We start from the raw sequence: 18,933 nt of genomic DNA on the forward strand, positions 1-18,933 counted from the left end.
CAACACTTCCCCTAACAGGAGACTCTGCTGGAGAGAGGATACTTAAAGCAAAGAAATTTCTGGAGTGTGATGGTAATGGAACATAAATGCTTTATTGATAGGGATGGCACTTAGGTATTCTGCTTAAATGTGCTGCTTAATTAAAGCCTTAGGACTTTTCATTTTACATTTACACTTAAAATATGCTTTAGTACTTGCTTTGCTGCTGCAAAAATGTATCTGTGATGATTATTTCACCTGTATCTGGCTGCAATCCAAACAGTAATTAAATCACAGGATTGGTAGTAGTGTTCCTATGTTACCCTATTGCAGGATTGTTTCCCACAGCATGTGGAGGCAGCCAGGAGCCTATGACAGGATTCATTTGTGATTGAGTCTAAAGGTATCCCACAGCAACAAAATCTTTTGTTGTCTAAGGTTGCTCACTAATTTACAGTCAGATCAAGCTTAGTTCAGTCACCAAGAGATGAATAAAGTTTTAAAATTCAAGAAGACTCAAAGTGGCAGCTTGGTCTGTCCACAGTGCTCTTTCATTTCTCCAAAGTATGTATTTTTCTGAATGAGGAATACAGGTTGGTATCTAGGGATAGCAATAGCTATCAAATGTAATTTTAAACTCCAAGTATTTTAACATCTTTTGGAATAAAGAGATTGTGTTTTGTCCAGCAGAGGGAGACCAGAGTTTTAAAGAAATGTAATACAAATAGTATGCATAACACAGAAACACATTCTTTCACTCAAATGTATCAGATATAGATTTTAATTTATAAGAAATAGTACCCTATATTATATAGACCATTAAGAGTAGGCAAAGTCTGAACTTAATCAGACTTAAAACCATATCATAGCGCTTGATACTGATGTAGGATTTGTAGCCTTCATCCCATTTGAAGTCTGATACTATGGAAATAATAAAAGAGAACACAGCCAAGCAAAAATAAATCAAATTCAGTAATAAAATAAAACAAGCACAGTGTGTTTTGCATGAGGAAACACTAGTTTGCAGTCAGGAAAAGGTCAATGGAAACCTGGAGGAAGCTCTCTGTAGAGACTGCCTGGCCTTTTTTTTAGTGTAGCCCTGTAAATTATGACTCCAAACAAGAAACTCTGTTCCTGGACCAGTCAGCTCCACCCTCACCTCCCTGTTTCAGAATCAGAGAAATACATCACTCATTGACTACTTTAAAAGCACTTTTAAAGCTATAGGCAGTGATTTTTGACCTCACTGCAGCTTATCTGGCACAGTCCATTGTTCAAAGGCTACTCGGATTCACAGCTGCAATAAAAAAGAGACACTCAATAAGCAGTCTTGGGTTTTCTTTGTCATACACACAAATGATATGCTTTGGGGATTACTGTATTATCAGGATGGTTGCATAACTGAAAGAGGGGTGAGTAACATTACAAACCAGTAAATGAACTACCAGGTATGAGAAGACCAAGCAGAATCAGCACAGGTTTAACACAGAGAGGAAAATGGCAAAACTTCACAGGAGAGAACTTGAAAGTAAAAAGAAAAATACTGTACCTTGCCAATATATTCTGTGCTTGTTGTGTTTTAATTATTTGCGCTGCTGTTGTCAGCCTTCAGAAAAAAAACCTGGCACAAGAGTCAGAAAAAGATCAAGTGGTTGACCAAATAATAAAGGGATATTCCATAACATATGATGTCTGCTCAGCAATAAAAGCTAAGAGAAAGGAGGAGGAAGAGAGGGCATTCCTAATTTAGAGTGCTTGCCTTTTGGAGACACCACTGTGTGTCCTGTAGTTCTGATTTCCAGGAAGTGCTGCACAACACCTGCTGAGGGAAGTAGAGAATAAAATCTTTCTGTTTTCACTTACATGATTTGCTTTAGTAAACTGCATTATCTCAACACAGAAGGTATTTTTCCCTCTTATTTTCTTCCCACTGTCCTGTTGAGTAGGGGAGTGATAGACCAACTTGGTGGGTAGGTGGTATTCAAAGTCAGCTCACCACAGTTATTTTTAACAGCCAACATGGGACTCAGGATAACAGCAGTTTTGTATAAAGTGTGCTGTAGCTATAGCAGGTGTTAAGTGGCAAGCTCCTGTGCAGGTCACAACTTGTTGGTGCACTGCTTCTCTTTATTTTGTAAACATGTTAATACAAATAATGTGTCTGTGTTTAGCCCTGGAATTGCTGGCCTTGCAGTGCTGTATCTGCCTTGTGAGGATGATGAGGGAATACATCTCTCCTATCTGGGACTAATGAGGATGGTTTATTAGTCAGGCTCACAAGGCCCTTGTTCACCCACACATAAGCTTCCATACTAATAATTAACATTGTTAGCATATTACAGAGCTTGTGGAATCTTATGTCATCCTGGTATCAGGGAAGACAAAATTTGGATGAGACAAAACTGTAATGTGCCCTGAAGTGATCGTCCCTGAATGCCAGGGTGTGTGAAAGGATTTGGGCACATTCCCAGAGCACTTATCTGTTCCCATAATCTGGGACTTTACACCTGAACAGACAAATGACTCTAGCAGACTGGAATCAGCAGTCTCCAGCACTGTACTGGAGCCTGGCCTGTGCCCATTGAGCCACAGTTCAATACTGTCAGAGGACTGTAGTTTAGGCAGGCAAATAAAATGTTTTGGAGGGCACAGTGGTTGAGATAAGGATCCAAACAACAGCAGTAATTGTGAAAAAGTTGCAAGGAGAATAATAGATCTGTATCATCAGATAGAAAGGGTGCAGGGAAAAGACAAAGGGTTTTACCAAGAAGCTGTTTTTTCAACAAAGAAATTGGAAGAAGGAGTGAGAGAATTCAAAAAGAATGACAAAATAATACAGTCTCTGGCTCCATCAGAACTTTGAGACATGCTAAAAGATTACAGCCACAAGCCAGGGGAGTGGATTTCTGTCTGGCTGCTTCAACACCTGAGTACTTCAAGCCAGAGGATAGACAATCCTATCAGAGGGGATGTGACACTGCATCTGGTGGTCACCAATATAAGCAAGCTAATCAGGGACATCAAGATCAGAGGCAGCCTGGGCTGAGCTAATCATGCATTGGTGGAATTTGCATCCTTAGGGATATGAATCAGGTGAGGAGTAAAGTTAGGTCCTAAAATCTAGGAAAGCAAACTTTCATCTCTTCAAGGAAATAGTCAATAAGATCTCCTGGGAGACTGCCTTGAGGGACAAGGGAGCAGAACAGAGCTAGCAGGTCTTTAAGGAAGGCAGCCATAGAGAGCTAGAGGTATCGATCCCCAGGAGCAAGAAATCAAACAGAAGGCAAGAGACCAGCAAGACTGAAACTGCTGATCAAACTAAAGGGAAAGAAGCAAGTCCACAGAGAGTGGACTAAAGAACAGTAACCTGGGAAGGTTGTTGACACAGTCAGGTTGTACAGGGATGGGGGAGGAAGGGCAAGGTAAAGCTGGAACTGAACATGGCAAGCAACACAAAGAATAACAAGGGCTTCTACAGGTATGTTAACCAGAAAAGAAGGTTAAAGAAGGTAAACTCCCAACAATAAATAGTGATGGAGAACTGGTAACAATGGTGGAGGAGAAGGTTGAGGTGCTCAAAAAGACTTTTTTGCCTCAGTCTCCATTGGCAACCTGTCTTCCCACATCTCTTGAGTTGACAGGAGCAGGATGGGAACTGAGGGAACAAAGTCTCTCCTGCTGTAAGCAAAAATCAGGTTCATGACTATCTTAGGAACCTGAACATACCAAAGTCCATGGGCCCAAAGAGATACATCCCAGAATCCTGACAGAATTGGCTGAGGCAGTTGCCAAGCCACTCTCCATGGAAGTCAGGTGAAGTCCCAGGTGACTGGGAAAAGGACAAAATTGTACCTGTCTTTAAAAAGTGTAGAAAGGAGGACCCTGGGAACTACCAAGCTGTCAGCCTCACCTCTGTGAAGCTTCCCCCTACAAGCTGTGCTCAGGCACATGCAGGACAGGGAGCTGATTAGGGACAGCCAGTATGACTTCACCAAGGGCAAGTCCTGACTGACCAACATGGTCAGAGTGACCATATCTGTGGAAAGGTTACAGATGTCATTTATCTGGACTTATGTAAAGCCTTTAACACAGTCCCCCTCAAAATCTTTCTGTCTAAATTGGAGACAGCTGGATTTGATGGGTGAACTGTTAGATGGATAAAAAAATGGTCAGACAGTAGCATCCAGAGTGTAGTGGTCAATGGCTCAGGGTCCTGATGGACATCAGTGACAAGTAAAGTCTCTCAGGAGTCCATACTGGGACCAGAGTTATTTAATATCTTCAATAATGACAAAGGATTGAGTGCACCCTCAGCAACTTTGTAGGTAACACAAAGCTGAGTGGTGCTGTTGATACACCTGAAGGACTGGATGGCATCCAGTGGGATCTGGACAGCCTTAAGAAGTGGGCCTATGGGAATCTCATGAGATTTAACAAGACCGAGCATAAGGTGCCACACTCGGGTTGGGCATCCCCTGGTATCAATACAGGCTGGGTGGGGATGAAGAGATGGAGAGTAGCCCTAGGGAGAAGGACTTGGGGGTGCTGATGGATGAGAGCCTGGACATGACCCAGCAACGTGTACTTGCAGCCCAGAAAGCCAAATGTGTCCTGGGCTGCATCCAGAGGAGGCTGGGAAGTGCATTCAGGGTGGTGATTCTGCCCCTCTACTCTGCACTGCTGAGACCCCACCTGCAGTGCTGCATCCAGCTCTGAGATGCCAGCACAGGAAGGACATCAGCCTGATGGAGTGAGTCCAGAGCAGGCCACCAACACAATCAGAGGGATGGAGCACCTCTCCTAAAAGGAAAGGGAACTGGAATTGCACTGGAGAAGAGAAGGCTTCAGGGTGACCCAGCTGTGTACCTGAAGGGAATTGACAAGATGGAGACAGATTTTTGACAAGGACATGTAGTGACAGGAGTACCTGTTTGAAGGGGGCTTCAAACTGAAAGAGAGTAGGTTTAGATTAGGTGACAGGAAGAAATTCTTTACTGTGAGGGTGGTGAGACAGTGGAACAGGCTGCCCAGAGAAACTGGAGATGTCCCATCCATAAGATGGAGTTAATTTTCCCCACAGCACCCTCATAGTGCTAGTAAGTATAAGTGCAGTAGGCTTACATACAGCAACCCCCTGCTTCCTGGGAGGTGGCTGGATCACCTGCTGATGGGAAGTAGAGAATAAAATTGTTTTTTCCTTTACCTGCACACATGGAATCTTTGCAATTTAGATTAGATAGGAAGAAAATTGATTATTCCAAGACTGCTGACAATGAGAGAGACAAAGTAAAATAATCTTGCTGGAGCTATTGACTGACATTTTATGTTGTTGTTAGTAAAGTATCACACTTTAGATGAGAATTCCAAGTGTTTTTCGTTCACAGGATTAGAAAGGATTTCATAAACCAAGCTGGGAAAACTGCCCAGCTGTTGGCTGCTGTTGCACTTCCTCCTTTACTCTCTTCACCCTGATAGGAAGAATGGAATCTCCACCCACACAAGTTTCCTGTGTAGTTATCAATGCAGCCAAGGACTGAAGACATTTGAGCAGGAAGAATTGTCTGGTAAGTTTCTTTTTCCTTCAATTTTTAAAATTTCTGGAGTCACTGCCCAGCCACCAATCCCACAGCTCACTCTGCTCAGCTGAACCTGTATGAAATCGCTGTGAGTAAAGAAGAAAATGAAACAAAATATTCTTGCAATGTTTGATGCTGGGATTGAAATGTCTTTTTTTTTTTTTTTTTTTTTCTGACTGTTATTTTTAACTGAGATTATTCCTATAACCTCCCCTGAAGGACAGCTTTCCTCTGACCAGGGTCTAGAACTCTGAAAGTTATGCCTAAGAGGTCTCCCTCAGAGATATCAAGAAATCAATAACTAGTTTTTGTAAAATAAACCAGATTGATTCTCATAATTAAAATATAACAATCTTTAGTTAATGATCAATCCAGTTCAGTCTATTTATGTGTAACATATTTCAAAATACAACAGAGAGTTCCAAGAGTGAAAAGATCCAGGAACGAAACACAGAAAAGGTCTGCAAACATTTCTGTAAGTATAAGGAACAAAGGGCATTAGGAGGCGTTTCACATTTCTGTTTATTTTCTTCACAGAGAAAGGGTTGGGTCCTGTATGCTGATTTCATAGCCAGCTCTTATTCTTTGCCTTCTTTTGAATTACACCTCTGATTACATTTTTTGCCTTTAGAAGCTCTCATACCAACATCAGAATTTTACATAAATGTATTTGATATGAGAATAATCACTTTGTTTCTTTTTTTGTAAACAGAGTGACTTTTAGAGGCACAGAAAACTACCAATAGCAATACACCATGCATTTCTGAAAATGAGATCCAGCTTTAAGGAATCTATATGTGGATCCAGATAGGTCAAATCATGGCCAAATAAATCAGAGGAGATAAAATTTGGTCAAAAAAAGAGACCTCAAGATGAGTAAATTCAGATATTTTTTCAGAGAAGCCATGTTAATTGTAAGTCTTTCTTCATGCAGCTTTCTCATTGGCCATGGATAAAATGAAAGATTTGAGTTTGAAAGAGACAGTGATGCGATCTGAGTTATTTGAATTGGAAGGTGTTGCCCTCCCACAGCCAACTGTCAGCATTTGGGACCGAGTGTGGAAGTTCCAAGCCAAGCCTGATGATGTGCTCATCGCAACCTATGCAAAAGCAGGTTGGTGTGGGTAGGAAATAGAACAGAAAAATTTGGCATAGAGCTTATTGTTGGGATTGAAATCTATGTTTTTCTCTTGTGACTGGTATTCATTTAACTCCAAACTAGACATTTTAAAGACATAAAGCTGTATCAGCTGTGACTGGTAACTCCTGACTTTTTTGGCAGATGCAAAAACCATCTGTTACTACTGAAGTACAAACAACCAAATTCTAATGACCTATAATTGCTACCTTTAATTGAGATTATATACATTTATATTAATGGTGACAATAGAGGTTTTCCACCAATATGTGGTGATTTAACGATGCCTGGAAAGAAGTGATCATTGCTAAGAAATAATAGAAACTGACCGTATGACTATGGAACAAATTATGTATTTGGGGAATGATTTTTTTTTTGTGTAAACTAGTAGTGATTTCTGAAAATTTATTAATTCTTTAAAACAGCCAAATTCATTTAATATTTTTGGCAAATAAAATACCACCATTAATATTAGCAATCTGGCATTTTTCTCAGTGACTGGACAATATTTGTCCTCTTCATCTTTATACTTACTACACAAGAAAACAATTAATAACAAGCATCAATACTAATTCTGTATTAATAAAAACATGTACTGTTTTGGAGATTCAGGAAGAGATATGGGAGAATTTGATCATCATAAAGAAATAATTATTTGAATTAGCAACAATTTTTAAGGCTTGTTTGTTTGTTTGTGGTTTTTTGTCAGTAGGGGAAAAATGTTTTTAACAAAAAACCCACCATTAGCCTTGTACAGCCTGAAAGCTTTGGATTTACTAGCAGTATACTGAAGGCAAAAAAATTATTTTATCCAGCTAGGATTAAAAAAGTCTAGCTACTGAACTGAAAATAAATAATGTTTGGATTCCATTGGACATGTCATATCTGTGTGAGATGCACAACACAAGTATCTTAAGAGGGGCTGAGTCTCCTGCCCAGATTGCTTTCCAACTACTTTATCCCTTAGCCTGTTCTCTAGCTGACCTGCCACAGTACCTCAGAGGAGAAGTGGTTGATACAGCAATGACAGCTATAAAAGAAAAGAGACACATGAGATACACTATATTGCAACTCTTAAAAATGTTGCAGTCACTCAGGCAGATGAAACATTGTACAGACCTTCACTAACGTGTTTCAAATGGAAACTTCCCAAATACTGATACTTTTTTCAAACTGTATGAAATTTTTACTCACTTGAAGTTCAGATATTGCATTTTTTTTAGTCAAGTTCAGTATGAAAACAAATTTGAAATACCTAAATTTTTATAAGGAATGAAAGGAGGCAGTTTCATACTTCTGAGAGTAATATAGCCTCCAAACAATAGTGAGTTTATCCCAGTGTTTTTTACAGTACTGGTGTGGGGGTTATCTCTTTAAGCAAGAAGAAGTCTGTCTAAAATGGAATTATTGAAGTGAGCTTTGGGAATTACCTTTTTTGCTTAATTAGGCATTTGGCCTGTATTATACTCTCTTTCCATTTTGTCTAATATTTTCTATGCTGTTCTTTCCCCTATTAGCACAAAGTCCATCCTTCTGGCTTTCAGTTCCCTAGTAGAAGAAAGTCTTGACTATCCTGGAGGGAAACATCTAAACACTTGACATTTTCAGGTACCACATGGACACAGGAGATAGTGGATATGGTCCAACAAAATGGAGATACTGAGAAGTGCAAACGTGAGACTACTTACAAACGCCACCCTTTCCTCGAGTGGTTTATTCCAGAGCCTCCGTCTGTCCGTTACTCAGGTGAATATTCTTTGTATTTTAGACAAGGTGAAACAAAATGAAACAAGCACACAATGCCACAAGCTTCCTAGAAAAGGTCCCACTTGCTTTGTTCTTGATCTAAGCATCATTTTGGCTATTAGGGACGAGTTCAAGTGCTTTAACATAAGCATCTAGTGCTACTCAAGGTGCTGCAAGGCTGGCAGATGTGACAGCTTCAGGTGTTATTGAAGACCATGATGTTTTGGAGTGGTATCTGAAGCTGTGTTTGATACTCCACAGAATATAAACCAGCAGCAGATATGTATAAAATGGCAACATGGGGGCAATTGCAGAATTGTAATTCTGCAGTTACAAGCTGTATGGAAGAGAAACTGATGTCACTGAGGATTTCCAAAAGGTGCATAATGTTTTCAGTGGATTTGCTACTGTTTCAAGTACCTGCTGCTCAGTTCTAGGGTCTAGTCATCTAAACAAGTTATGGAACATTCAGGCAACCAGCAGGCTTCACTGGTTTGCAGTTTCTTACAAAAGTCTACCTCAGCAAGGGCTCCATTTCCACACAACTCATTAAGTCAGGCTCACATTTGAAGCTAAAAAGCTTGACTCGCTCTGCTACTTTTTCTTTTCTAAGCTAGGCTGTGTTAACACAGAGAGACAAAAAAATGATAGATGACAGAGGATGACAGACAATGACAGGCAAAAATTATGGAGGTCATCATAGATGTTTAAAAGGGAGAGGTGAGGAGATAACACATCTCCAAATATCACCAGTTATTTCCAAATAGTCCCATATAACCACAGCTACTGAAAATCCACTGTCATTCTCCTAGTTTCTCTTTATGTGCTATCCACAAAGTCTAGTCAGCTGTCATATACTTGTATCCTAAAAAGAAACTAAAATTTCTTATCTGTAAGGAGGAAGGAGACCACTAAATATTACAAAGGTAAAACTTTGGTTGGATAAATATAAATCAGTATTCATCATTAGTCCTCAGAGATAAGGAGTTAAGTATGGGCCCAAGAAAGCAAAAAGACATAAATCAGTGTTTCCCTTTTTCTACTCAAATACACAGGTAAAAATTTCTCTAGAAACATTGAAGATGCTTTTGAAATGTTGTATATGTTACCCTGCTATGTAAGTGCTTTGGAGATGAATGATCAACACAAGGTGAACTGCTGAAAAGTCACAGTCACAATCACATGTGGGAGCATAGGAAAGAAATAATAGTGCAATTCAGAGCACAACTCACATTCATAATTAAACATCCCACAGGTGTGGAGTTAGCTGAAGCTATGCCATCTCCACGAACTATGAAAACTCATCTGCCAGTGCAGCTGCTGCCTCCATCCTTCTGGGAACAGAACTGTAAGGTAAGGCCAAAGAGGCCTATTCTACTTCATGGACAAAGAAAATGACATAAACCAGGGCAAAATATGTTTTCCAGAATCTCTGGGAAATCAAAAGGTCTCCAAAAATATTTTCCCTTTAATGTGCAAAGGCTGTAGGAATCTAAAGTCATAACCATGTTACCTGAGCTGTATTTTAGAAAATGACAGCTTCAAAGCAAAACCTCTTGAGCCTCTACCAGCAGGCTCCAAGAGAAAACTCCAGGAGATGTTCAATATCTGTATTTGTATGTGCAAGTTAATTTCTTTCTCTCTCTCTTTTCATACCAATAAAGATAATCTACGTGGCAAGAAATGCAAAAGACAACCTGGTGTCATACTACCATTTCCACAGAATGAATAAAGGATTGCCTGATCCAGGAACCTGGGAGGAGTTTGTGGAGAAATTCATGACTGGAAAAGGTGATTACTGCAATGAGAATCTTCTGATTCTGATTGCAGTTTCTTCTAAACACAAGAACCAAAAACTCTTGTATAAGAGATTTTGATCATTTTAAGAATGCATGGCATTGGTTTATTTATGTTATGTTTTGAAATTCAGTGCAAACACTGTGGAAGAATATCTGCTGAGGGTGTTTCAGTCATAACTTTTCTTCATTCACAGGTTTTCATTATTACCTAAAGGATTAAATCTATCCTTATGCTCCCATTTTGAGAAAAAAATAAAAACACTACTCTTTTTTCTATTATAATTCAGAAACATATATGACAATTTTCAGGCTTCATCTCTTCTCTCTGAGATTAAAAGAAGCCATTTGAAAAGGAACAATCGCTTAACTGATTTTACTCTAACCTGATAAAATTTGAAATTTAAAAATAAGTGGAGAACTAATTTTGCTAGAAATGTGCAGTGTGAATTCGAGATAAGGGAGTCTTTGATCTAAATTAATGTATCTAAGAATCAAGCACCTGAACAAAGTTACCTAACTGAGGGCAAATAATCCCAGAAAATGATTCTTCCCTTTCTAAAACTGGTGCTGATATCACAGGATATCCAAGAAACAAAACCTAGTGGGTGGCAGTTTACAATTTGGGTCATTAAAGTTTCCTTAGGTCATTAATATTTTTGTCACCATGTAGGCCTAGAAACCACTGTCTGGACCAGCATAGGAGTCACATATCCAAAGGAGACCTTATTTCTTGTGTTTGACCAGCTCAGCTTGGGAGCCATCTGCCCCAGTGCAGACATATAGAACACATTTACTTCTGTCTTATCTAATAATTTTGACACTTATTTGAGAGAAACAGGCACTTCTGATAGCATAGCAAATATTAAAACCAGGTAGAATCATAGAAAAATGCAAGCTGGAATGGATTTTTATTGTCCATACTGTCCCAATCCCTGCTCTGCTCAAATCAGGGCAAATTAAGACAAGCCTCATCCAGCTGATCAAATCAACACTGGAAATGTGTGTTTCCACTGATCATAATGCATCTGCATTTGTTACCATCTAAAGTTACACACAAATCCTGTTCTGAGCATCCATAAACCAGAGGGATTAATAACAAAAAACTGTAATAAGCAGAGAGCACAGAGTGCTTATTATCACAGCCATGCTGATTCAAAACCAGCTTGGATATTCACAGGTACTGGTTAGGAGGGAAACATGAGTGCCACATGTCATGTGTTAAAGACAGTTGGGGTATTTATAGCTGCTGATGTTACTTCTTTTTTCAGTCCTCTGGGGTTCCTGGTATGACCATGTAAAAGGATGGTGGAAGGCAAAAGATAAGCACCGTATTCTCTATCTCTTCTATGAAGATATGAAGGAGGTAAAAGGCTGAACATATGTTTATAAAGCTCTGAAATCTGTAAGTTTAGTAGATACAAACTACAAGCAACAGTTTTATGTTATAATGCCAGTATGAGTAATGCATAGGATAACCTGATCTGTCTGAGAATTGCAGCTCTCACATGATGTTTGATTCCTTCGTTTTTCCTAGCTCTGTACCTTATCCCATGTAATTGTCTGTGCAGAATCCAAAGCGAGAAATTCAGAAAATTGCAAAGTTCCTGGAGAAGGATCTGAGTGATGAGGTTCTAAACAAAATAGTCCATAATACCTCATTTGAGGTAATGAAGGAAAACCCCATGGCAAACTACACCAGAGACTTTCAAGGAATAATGGATCACTCAGTTTCCCCATTCATGAGAAAAGGTACTGAGGTTTGTTACTGACATTAACTCTGGTTGGCATTCTGTTTTGAAATAAGCATTGGAGTACAAGTGTTTGATAATTTGAGGATAGTTAGCTTCAGAAAATACTGGTAAATCAATCTCTTTTTTTCGCTTTGCCATTTCTTAGGGACTGTTGCAGACTGGAAGAATTATTTCACTGTGGCACAGAATGAGAAATTCGATGAAGATTATAAGAAGAAAATGTCTGACACCTCTCTTGTTTTTCGTGCAGAATTGTAATTACTTGCAATGGAAATTAAGATCTTCAGCCTTTTCCATGTTGTATATTTTGCTTTTCCTTCACAAAATGCCAGTGTCCCTAAGATTCCAAGATCTATCACACATCACTGATTTTTCATTACTGGGAGAGTGCCCAAATTATGCCAAAGTTTAGGTCTCCCTGAAGAAAATAATTCCACTGGACACTTCTCAGTCACTCCTACCACAGTAACTTTCAGCATTAATAAAAATATTTCAGACATTCTGTGGTTTTGATCTTTGTAAAACTGCAGTTGATATTGCTGGCATTTTCAAGTCAAACTCTAACAGAAACTAGGAGCCAACAGGAAAAAGGTGTTAAAAGAGTGCCACAGGTTGTATGAACATTAATCAACAAATAACAATATACAGATTTAAGGGTGGTCAAGTATAAAGAGAGGAACAGAAGTGCACAAAGTAAAATAAATTTAATTTTCTCTTATTTTAAGTTGGACATATGAAATGCTGTTAAAATTAAAGCAACATTTCCAAAAAAAACCCAACACCCATCACTTCTTTAATAAAACTTGTTGAAGGGCTACCTAGAGGCATTTATCTGCAGTCTAGCTGAGGGCACAGTAGTCCTTATTGCATCTCACATTTGACTTCTGAATTGCATATCATAGTGTTCTCTTAACATTTGGAAAATTCTAAAAGTTGGTATGAGCTAGGAGGACAGTCAATGCTACAAATGCCATCTCTCTCTTCACTGCTGTAAAAGTCTTCATCAGATGCCTCATGTCATTGCCTTTACCTTACTCTTAATCAAATATAAAAATATCTTATTGAGGGCACTCAGTTGTAATAGGGCCTGGTAGATACTGGAAAATAAAAACCAGTTCTGCTTCAGCACTAATACCATAACTACAGCCATGCTTTGAGCTTGTGCAAAATTAACTAAAGCAATTCATAATCCATTTAATTATAGGCAACTCTTGCCAATCTACTTTTGGATTTAAAGTGCCATCATTGAGCTTGGCAAACAAAAATGGCCACAAAGACTTCTTGCTTAACTGAGTTTGTACTCTGAATGTGAGAGGAAAGAGAATGTGGATTACAGCATCTTAAGGAAAATACCATCTTAGTTTCATTTAGTCTAGTTTAGTCTACTTTAATACAAAAAAAAATGTTTGCTGGGGAAATTGTCTCTTTGGCTCGTGGAGAGTCAAAAATAAGTTAAAAAGCTGTAGCAATATGAGCTGCTGTCAAATGCAAAATTAATTTCAGGCTACCTATTTAATCCACATACCTAAAATGAATACAGCCATAAAGAACAGCACATAGCTAAAGTGCATGCAGTCGTAAAGGGCAGCAATACCTTGCATCAATTTCAAAACAAACAAAAAGTTGCCTGTTAAGTGCAGGAGTTACATTGTCCTGGCTCACAGAGTTTTCCCCAAAAACGCAGGAATCATTGAAACTGGAGTATGTATTTACTACATTAATGTAATTTTAAATTTTTTTAAGACTTCAGGTTGACAAATTCCTGCCCACAAACAAAGGATGTCTCAGTAAAATGACTATCCGAGAAAAAATTATCTGTCAGAGGCATTGCTTTCATCACAGCATGGCTAAATACCAGCTTGAGGAGCTTTCTGCTACTTGTGTGGGTTTTGTTTCTGATTAACTTGATTTACTGCCTTGCTAGTATGAGGAAAAGGTGTTGCCTGCTCTCTCAGATATTTCCACTCTCTCGGGTTGCTCCATGAAATCACATGAGTCAGCACAGTTTGTCAATCTAATCCTCATTCAGTGCCACAAGAGGTATTAGTAAATGGAAAACATGCTTAACTCAGTAGCTTGGTGACATTTTATGTGCAGTGCTGTACAAAAGGTCACAGAGATGACCTGTTTGCTTCTCCCTTGAAATCTCAAAACTGTCAGAAAAGCAATATGCTGACTGTGGTTGAAGCCTGATTTGAAAAGGGGCTTGCATAGCAACTGCAAGGATTAGAGGCACCATATAATAAGAGACTCCTATCACATTGGGGAAGTCACCTTTGCTCTCACTTCCTTAGGGATCTTTTTTCCCAGCTGCAATTCAGCTGCTATGAACAACAGATAAAAAGTACCACAGGTCAGACTGCAGTCCTAGAATAAAAAAGGGGAGAAACAAACACTTGATGTGTGGCTACATAAGTAGTGTTTTTTCTTATGCTATTGGTAAAACTACAGGGATTAGTTTATTGCTACCAGTGAAAATTATTTGACCTGTAGTTATGCCGAAAATTTGGGAAAAAGGGTAAGGGGTTGTATGCATCTCTCAAAGGGCATAGATTCTACCATGGTTGGTGTATATTTTGACTGTATGTCAACAGAGATGTGCATAGGTTTCTGGGCAGATGGCTGGAGGATGCCCACACCTAGACTGCCTTTAGCTTCCATATCTTCAGGTCTGCCAGTTGTTTTGTACAGAAGAACTTTAAATGATGTATTTGTATATGGGGATTTTTTACTAATACCAAAAAATGTTGGTAAGAGATTTAATATATTTTTACATAAGATACTGTAAATCAAGGAGCACCTGCAGAAGGAGATTGTATGTATTCAGCCAAATTATTTAAAATAATTTAAACTAGTGTCACACCTCAGATGCAAGCACATGACTCTGTTTACTGTGGAGATAAAACCATACAGAACTATATTAGACATAAGTCCTAAATATACATCTATGCTTTATTTTCATCCAGTTATCTAGATGCACAGTTTTACTAACCTTCTCAGGTACAACATCTTCCTTGTCAGTTTAACAATCTGTGCAATCCCACAGCAACTTCTTCGATGCTGCTTGTTTCTTCTTTTAGAAGAGAGTGCCCTGCTGGGTTTTGATAGTGCAGAAACTTTGTTATTCATCTCTAACAAACATTTCAGGGTCAGTGTTAATACATGTAAACTGTTCATCTGGTTCTGTTTGTAGCTCTGCATTAACAACTACCAAAACAAATCCTGCCATGGGAATGACTAAAGATTCCTGCTTCAATACAGACTGTTTAAAAGACGCTGCTGTATTAATCCTAGAATAGTCATAATCCTCCTCGAGCTTAGCTGTCAATAGCAGCTAGGGGAGACATTTTACTTTCACCATTTGTGAAAGAGAATGAAAGAAGCACAGAGCTTCAAAAAAAATTAAAGAAAGAAACAGAGAAGGGAGCTGTTCTGTCTTCCTAGCTAGAATTCAAAACCAGAGGGACACTGCTTTCCTTTCCACTAATCTGACTGTAGATGATCTGCTTCACACTTGAAATGAAAGTCTCTGTTTCTCCAGTTAGGAAAAGAGACCATGCAGAGGAAGATTTTATGTAATTTGTCCTATCCATATAGGACATGGATATCATACTTTATATTAATGGTTTACATCAACATGTTCACAAAGTGTCTTATACTTACAACAAGGCTAATTATTAATTTTGGCATTTTTCAGAAGTGCATTAACATATTTTAAGCCTGGACTGAAGCTTTCATTTCCCTCACATCTTCATTAAATGCTGCAAGGTCTGTCTCAGTGTAAGCTGCAGGTGAACCTAGAGGCACATTCAGAGTAAGAGTTAAACCCTTCATGTTTCTAAGATGAAACCAAACTGTGCTGGCAGACTGAAAGTAATGGGCTTTGGCTGGATAAAAGACAAAGCTCTGCCTGCCCTCCAGACCAAGCACTGAGTAGGAAGATCAGGAAAGTCCTCATTCAGCAGCACCCTGTGGTTAAGGTCAAAGAGGCAAATTACTCATGGACTGTTTTGCAGAAGGGCTTTGGCATCGGTTGCTGCAAGTGCAGCTGGTATCTATCAGCTGTGTGAGTTCAGAGCTTTCTGAACTGAAGGCTCACACTTGAATTATATCCATCTACCATGACTGAGGTGACAAAGTTATCACGTCAAAAGCAAGCTACACTGGATCCTGCTTTAGTTCAGGCAATATAAGTACAGGTAGAATCTTAGGTCAGGCACCTAAAAATTAAGGTAAAATTTTTTTTTTATTTGTTACAATTGGGTCTTTTGATTCACAGTAACTTGTAATTGTACCAATAACACTCAGCTGCATTTGCTACTATCTCTGTGTTCATTTAAAGTTCTTCACATTCTGTTAGCAGTGGAAAAGTCTTTTGTAATCAGACCTCAACCCAGGTGTGAAAACAAAATGATTCCTTGTGTGACTTTTACACTAATCTGTCAAAAGGCTTTTTGGCCTTTGGTGCTGAGAACACCAAATTACTCACCTCTATTTTCTACTGCAGTTTAAGATCAGAAATAAGGACTATATATACAGTCTATTTTTTATCACCTAACCAAATCCTTCACACACAAAATGGTACTGAGATAAGTAACTTTCCTTTCACTGTGGGAACCTACTGAACCTCACCCAACAAAATGGCCATAGTCAGCCAAATAATTTTCAGTTCATCTGCACAGGGGGTGTGCTTTAAGTTTCCAAACAGAGAAGAATAGTTAACATACTATAAATTGCTTTATATTAACCTGGCATGTAAAAAAGGCGTAGAAGAAGCTCAAAGCAAGAACTCTGACTGGCCCAGCATGGGTCACAACTAAGAGTCTACAATCCTCAGAACTCGTTACAAAGATAGATTCTACAGTGGCAAGCATTTAAAGCATCTGCTCCTTTATGTCAAAAACACATTCCCTAGTAGTAAAATTACAGGCATTTTCTCATTCTGTATACTTCAGAAAATTCTTGCAGATCTAATAATTCCAATGATAGTGAACAAGCATTTGTACCCTGCCTTGATGTAAGGGCTAATTACAGCCCTGTAGGACTTGGCTTCTCAAAAGCAGGATTGAAAATTTATGCTCTGCCCCAACACATCTCATAAATCTCTTGGCAATATTGTTTTACATAGACAATGCTATTTAAAAACATGAATTAATTATCTTTTACAAAGATAATAAAATCATGGGATATGGACTATGTAAATTATTCTTGTTTTTCTCACTTATCTTGTCTCAAATTAGATTCACTTATTATGTATTAGCTTATTGTCTCCTTCTAGATAGGTAAGACTCAATTCATAAATCATTTAAGAAAATTTTATCAGACTATTGCAGGTAAAAATTAACATTTTTCCCACAAAATTCAGAGCATCTTGCACTTTATTGTAACAAACTGAAACAATCAACAGTCAACATCATCAATCTTTTTTCTTTTAGTTATTCTAGAAACTTTTAAAATTCTTCTACCATCCCCTAACCAGGATTCTTGCTGCTGCAATTCAGGACCAGAATGAAAGACTGTTAAGACAATCTCAACTGCACAATATACCTAAACCCTGTTGCATAAAACAGAGGAGGGCAGGAGGGGAGATTTGGCCTGTCTCTGTCAAATACGTGTCTCACAGGAACATGGAGCTCAGGGAGAGGTGCTGAGTGGTCCCTAGCCAGAATCAGCTTCAGAAATCTCGCAATGAGCAAGCCAGTAGCTCATTGTCTTCTGTACTAACACCTCTGAAAACTTTTGTGTCTGCCTCGGATGAGCTCCAAAATCAATTCTCTCGTAGGCTAAATCACGAGATGATTCAAGAGTTGGTACATAATATGTATTGCCTGAAGATAGGCAGAAGGAACAAATTTGCATGAAACATTGTTTCCTCTGTGGTTTCCCAAAAGAGAAGGTTAGTTTCCTACAGCGTTCTTCCCAAATATCCAAGTTCAATTGGAGGCTGACCTCAAAGCACAGAGCCGTGCAGTATGGCACAGTTTGGGATGGAAACTTCTGCTACAGAATGGTTTGGAAGGACTCTATCTCAAAAGGCTCTTCTTGAAATTGTGTGAAATCCCCAAGTCAGAGCAGCACAGGCATAGATTCAGAGTACCTCGATGTGAAAGGGAAAAGAAAGAATGAATCCATTTAATGTCCTCTGAGGCTTCTAAAAAGTACAATAATAGAAGTAATGAAGAAACACCATCATGCTGTTTGGTTAGGGACATCTGTTCCTTGCCAGCAACCTCTGTGAGCATGGAACCATATGCTCCTGCTACAGTTGTGTAGCTGCATAAATAAATATATATTAATATATGCAATGGACAGTGAATGCATTAGAGGGAAAAAAAACCCCCACTTTGGTACAGATGAAAAACCTTTCTGCTTTTTGTCACTCTTTGCTGTTTGAATTTTACAAGAAGAATGACAGTAAGCGGACTTGGAATAATGCAATTATTCTTCTAAGACAAGCATTTCGGTAAACTACTCTCTTTTTTTATTAAAATACATACTTTCTCATGACATTATAATTAATTTGGTGATATTCAGTATTCAGCCAGTGAACCATAAACAGAATAATATGCCTAAATTGTTTTTCCCAGGCAACTTTTCATTAAAAATCAATTACTTATCATGAAATGTGAAAAAGTATTCAGGCACTACCAAAGTGCATGCATGATTACAATGAAAAATGTGTGCCCTTTAAAGCAGGCATTGCTCCCCTCAAACACTAGTCAAATGGGCATTAAAAAGTCTCTTTAAAAACACGTAATTACAAGTCATAACACCTAGGTTTTGCTATTTGCTTTGTTCTTCACATCCATTTCTGAATTTATGGAATCTTGGAATTGTTAGGGTTGGAAGTGTCAGGAAAATTAAGCCACAAACATCAGAGGTTCATCTCTAAAAAGGAGGCAGAGGAGTCCATTTACTTTATTCTAATAAAGGGAGAGGCCATG

General features: G+C 38.6%; 1 protein-coding gene across 3 annotated transcripts; it reads left to right on the top strand.

The window, feature by feature from the left end:
* Window positions 1-5,452: 5,452 nt before the first annotated feature.
* On the top strand, window positions 5,453-12,488 carry SULT1C4 (sulfotransferase family 1C member 4). Of its 3 annotated transcripts, XM_056485073.1 has the most exons (9): window positions 5,481-5,543; window positions 5,971-6,030; window positions 6,490-6,669; window positions 8,302-8,439; window positions 9,695-9,792; window positions 10,104-10,230; window positions 11,507-11,601; window positions 11,807-11,987; window positions 12,135-12,488. In XM_056485073.1, the coding sequence occupies exons 3-9, from the start codon at window positions 6,504-6,506 to the stop codon at window positions 12,245-12,247; spliced, it is 918 nt and encodes a 305-aa protein (XP_056341048.1). In that variant the 5' UTR covers window positions 5,481-5,543; window positions 5,971-6,030; window positions 6,490-6,503; the 3' UTR covers window positions 12,248-12,488. The 3 variants fall into 3 exon arrangements, with proteins under 3 accessions (XP_056341043.1, XP_056341048.1, XP_056341056.1); XM_056485068.1 differs by lacking the exon at window positions 5,971-6,030 and having other exon boundaries at window positions 5,453-5,543; XM_056485081.1 differs by lacking the exon at window positions 5,481-5,543 and having other exon boundaries at window positions 5,996-6,014.
* The last annotated feature ends 6,445 nt before the right edge of the window (window positions 12,489-18,933 follow it).

This window comes from Oenanthe melanoleuca, chromosome 1 (genome assembly GCF_029582105.1).
Source record: "Oenanthe melanoleuca isolate GR-GAL-2019-014 chromosome 1, OMel1.0, whole genome shotgun sequence".
Classification (NCBI taxonomy): Eukaryota; Metazoa; Chordata; class Aves; order Passeriformes; family Muscicapidae; genus Oenanthe; species Oenanthe melanoleuca.

Coding starts and splice junctions, on each gene's coding strand:
- SULT1C4 (XM_056485068.1), top strand. CDS start 6,504: ATGGATAAAATGAAAGATTTGAGTTTGAAAGAGACAGTGATGCGATCT. Junction 8,440..9,694: donor TCCGTCTGTCCGTTACTCAG/GTGAATATTCTT, acceptor AACATCCCACAG/GTGTGGAGTTAGCTGAAGCT. Junction 9,793..10,103: donor TCTGGGAACAGAACTGTAAG/GTAAGGCCAAAG, acceptor ATACCAATAAAG/ATAATCTACGTGGCAAGAAA.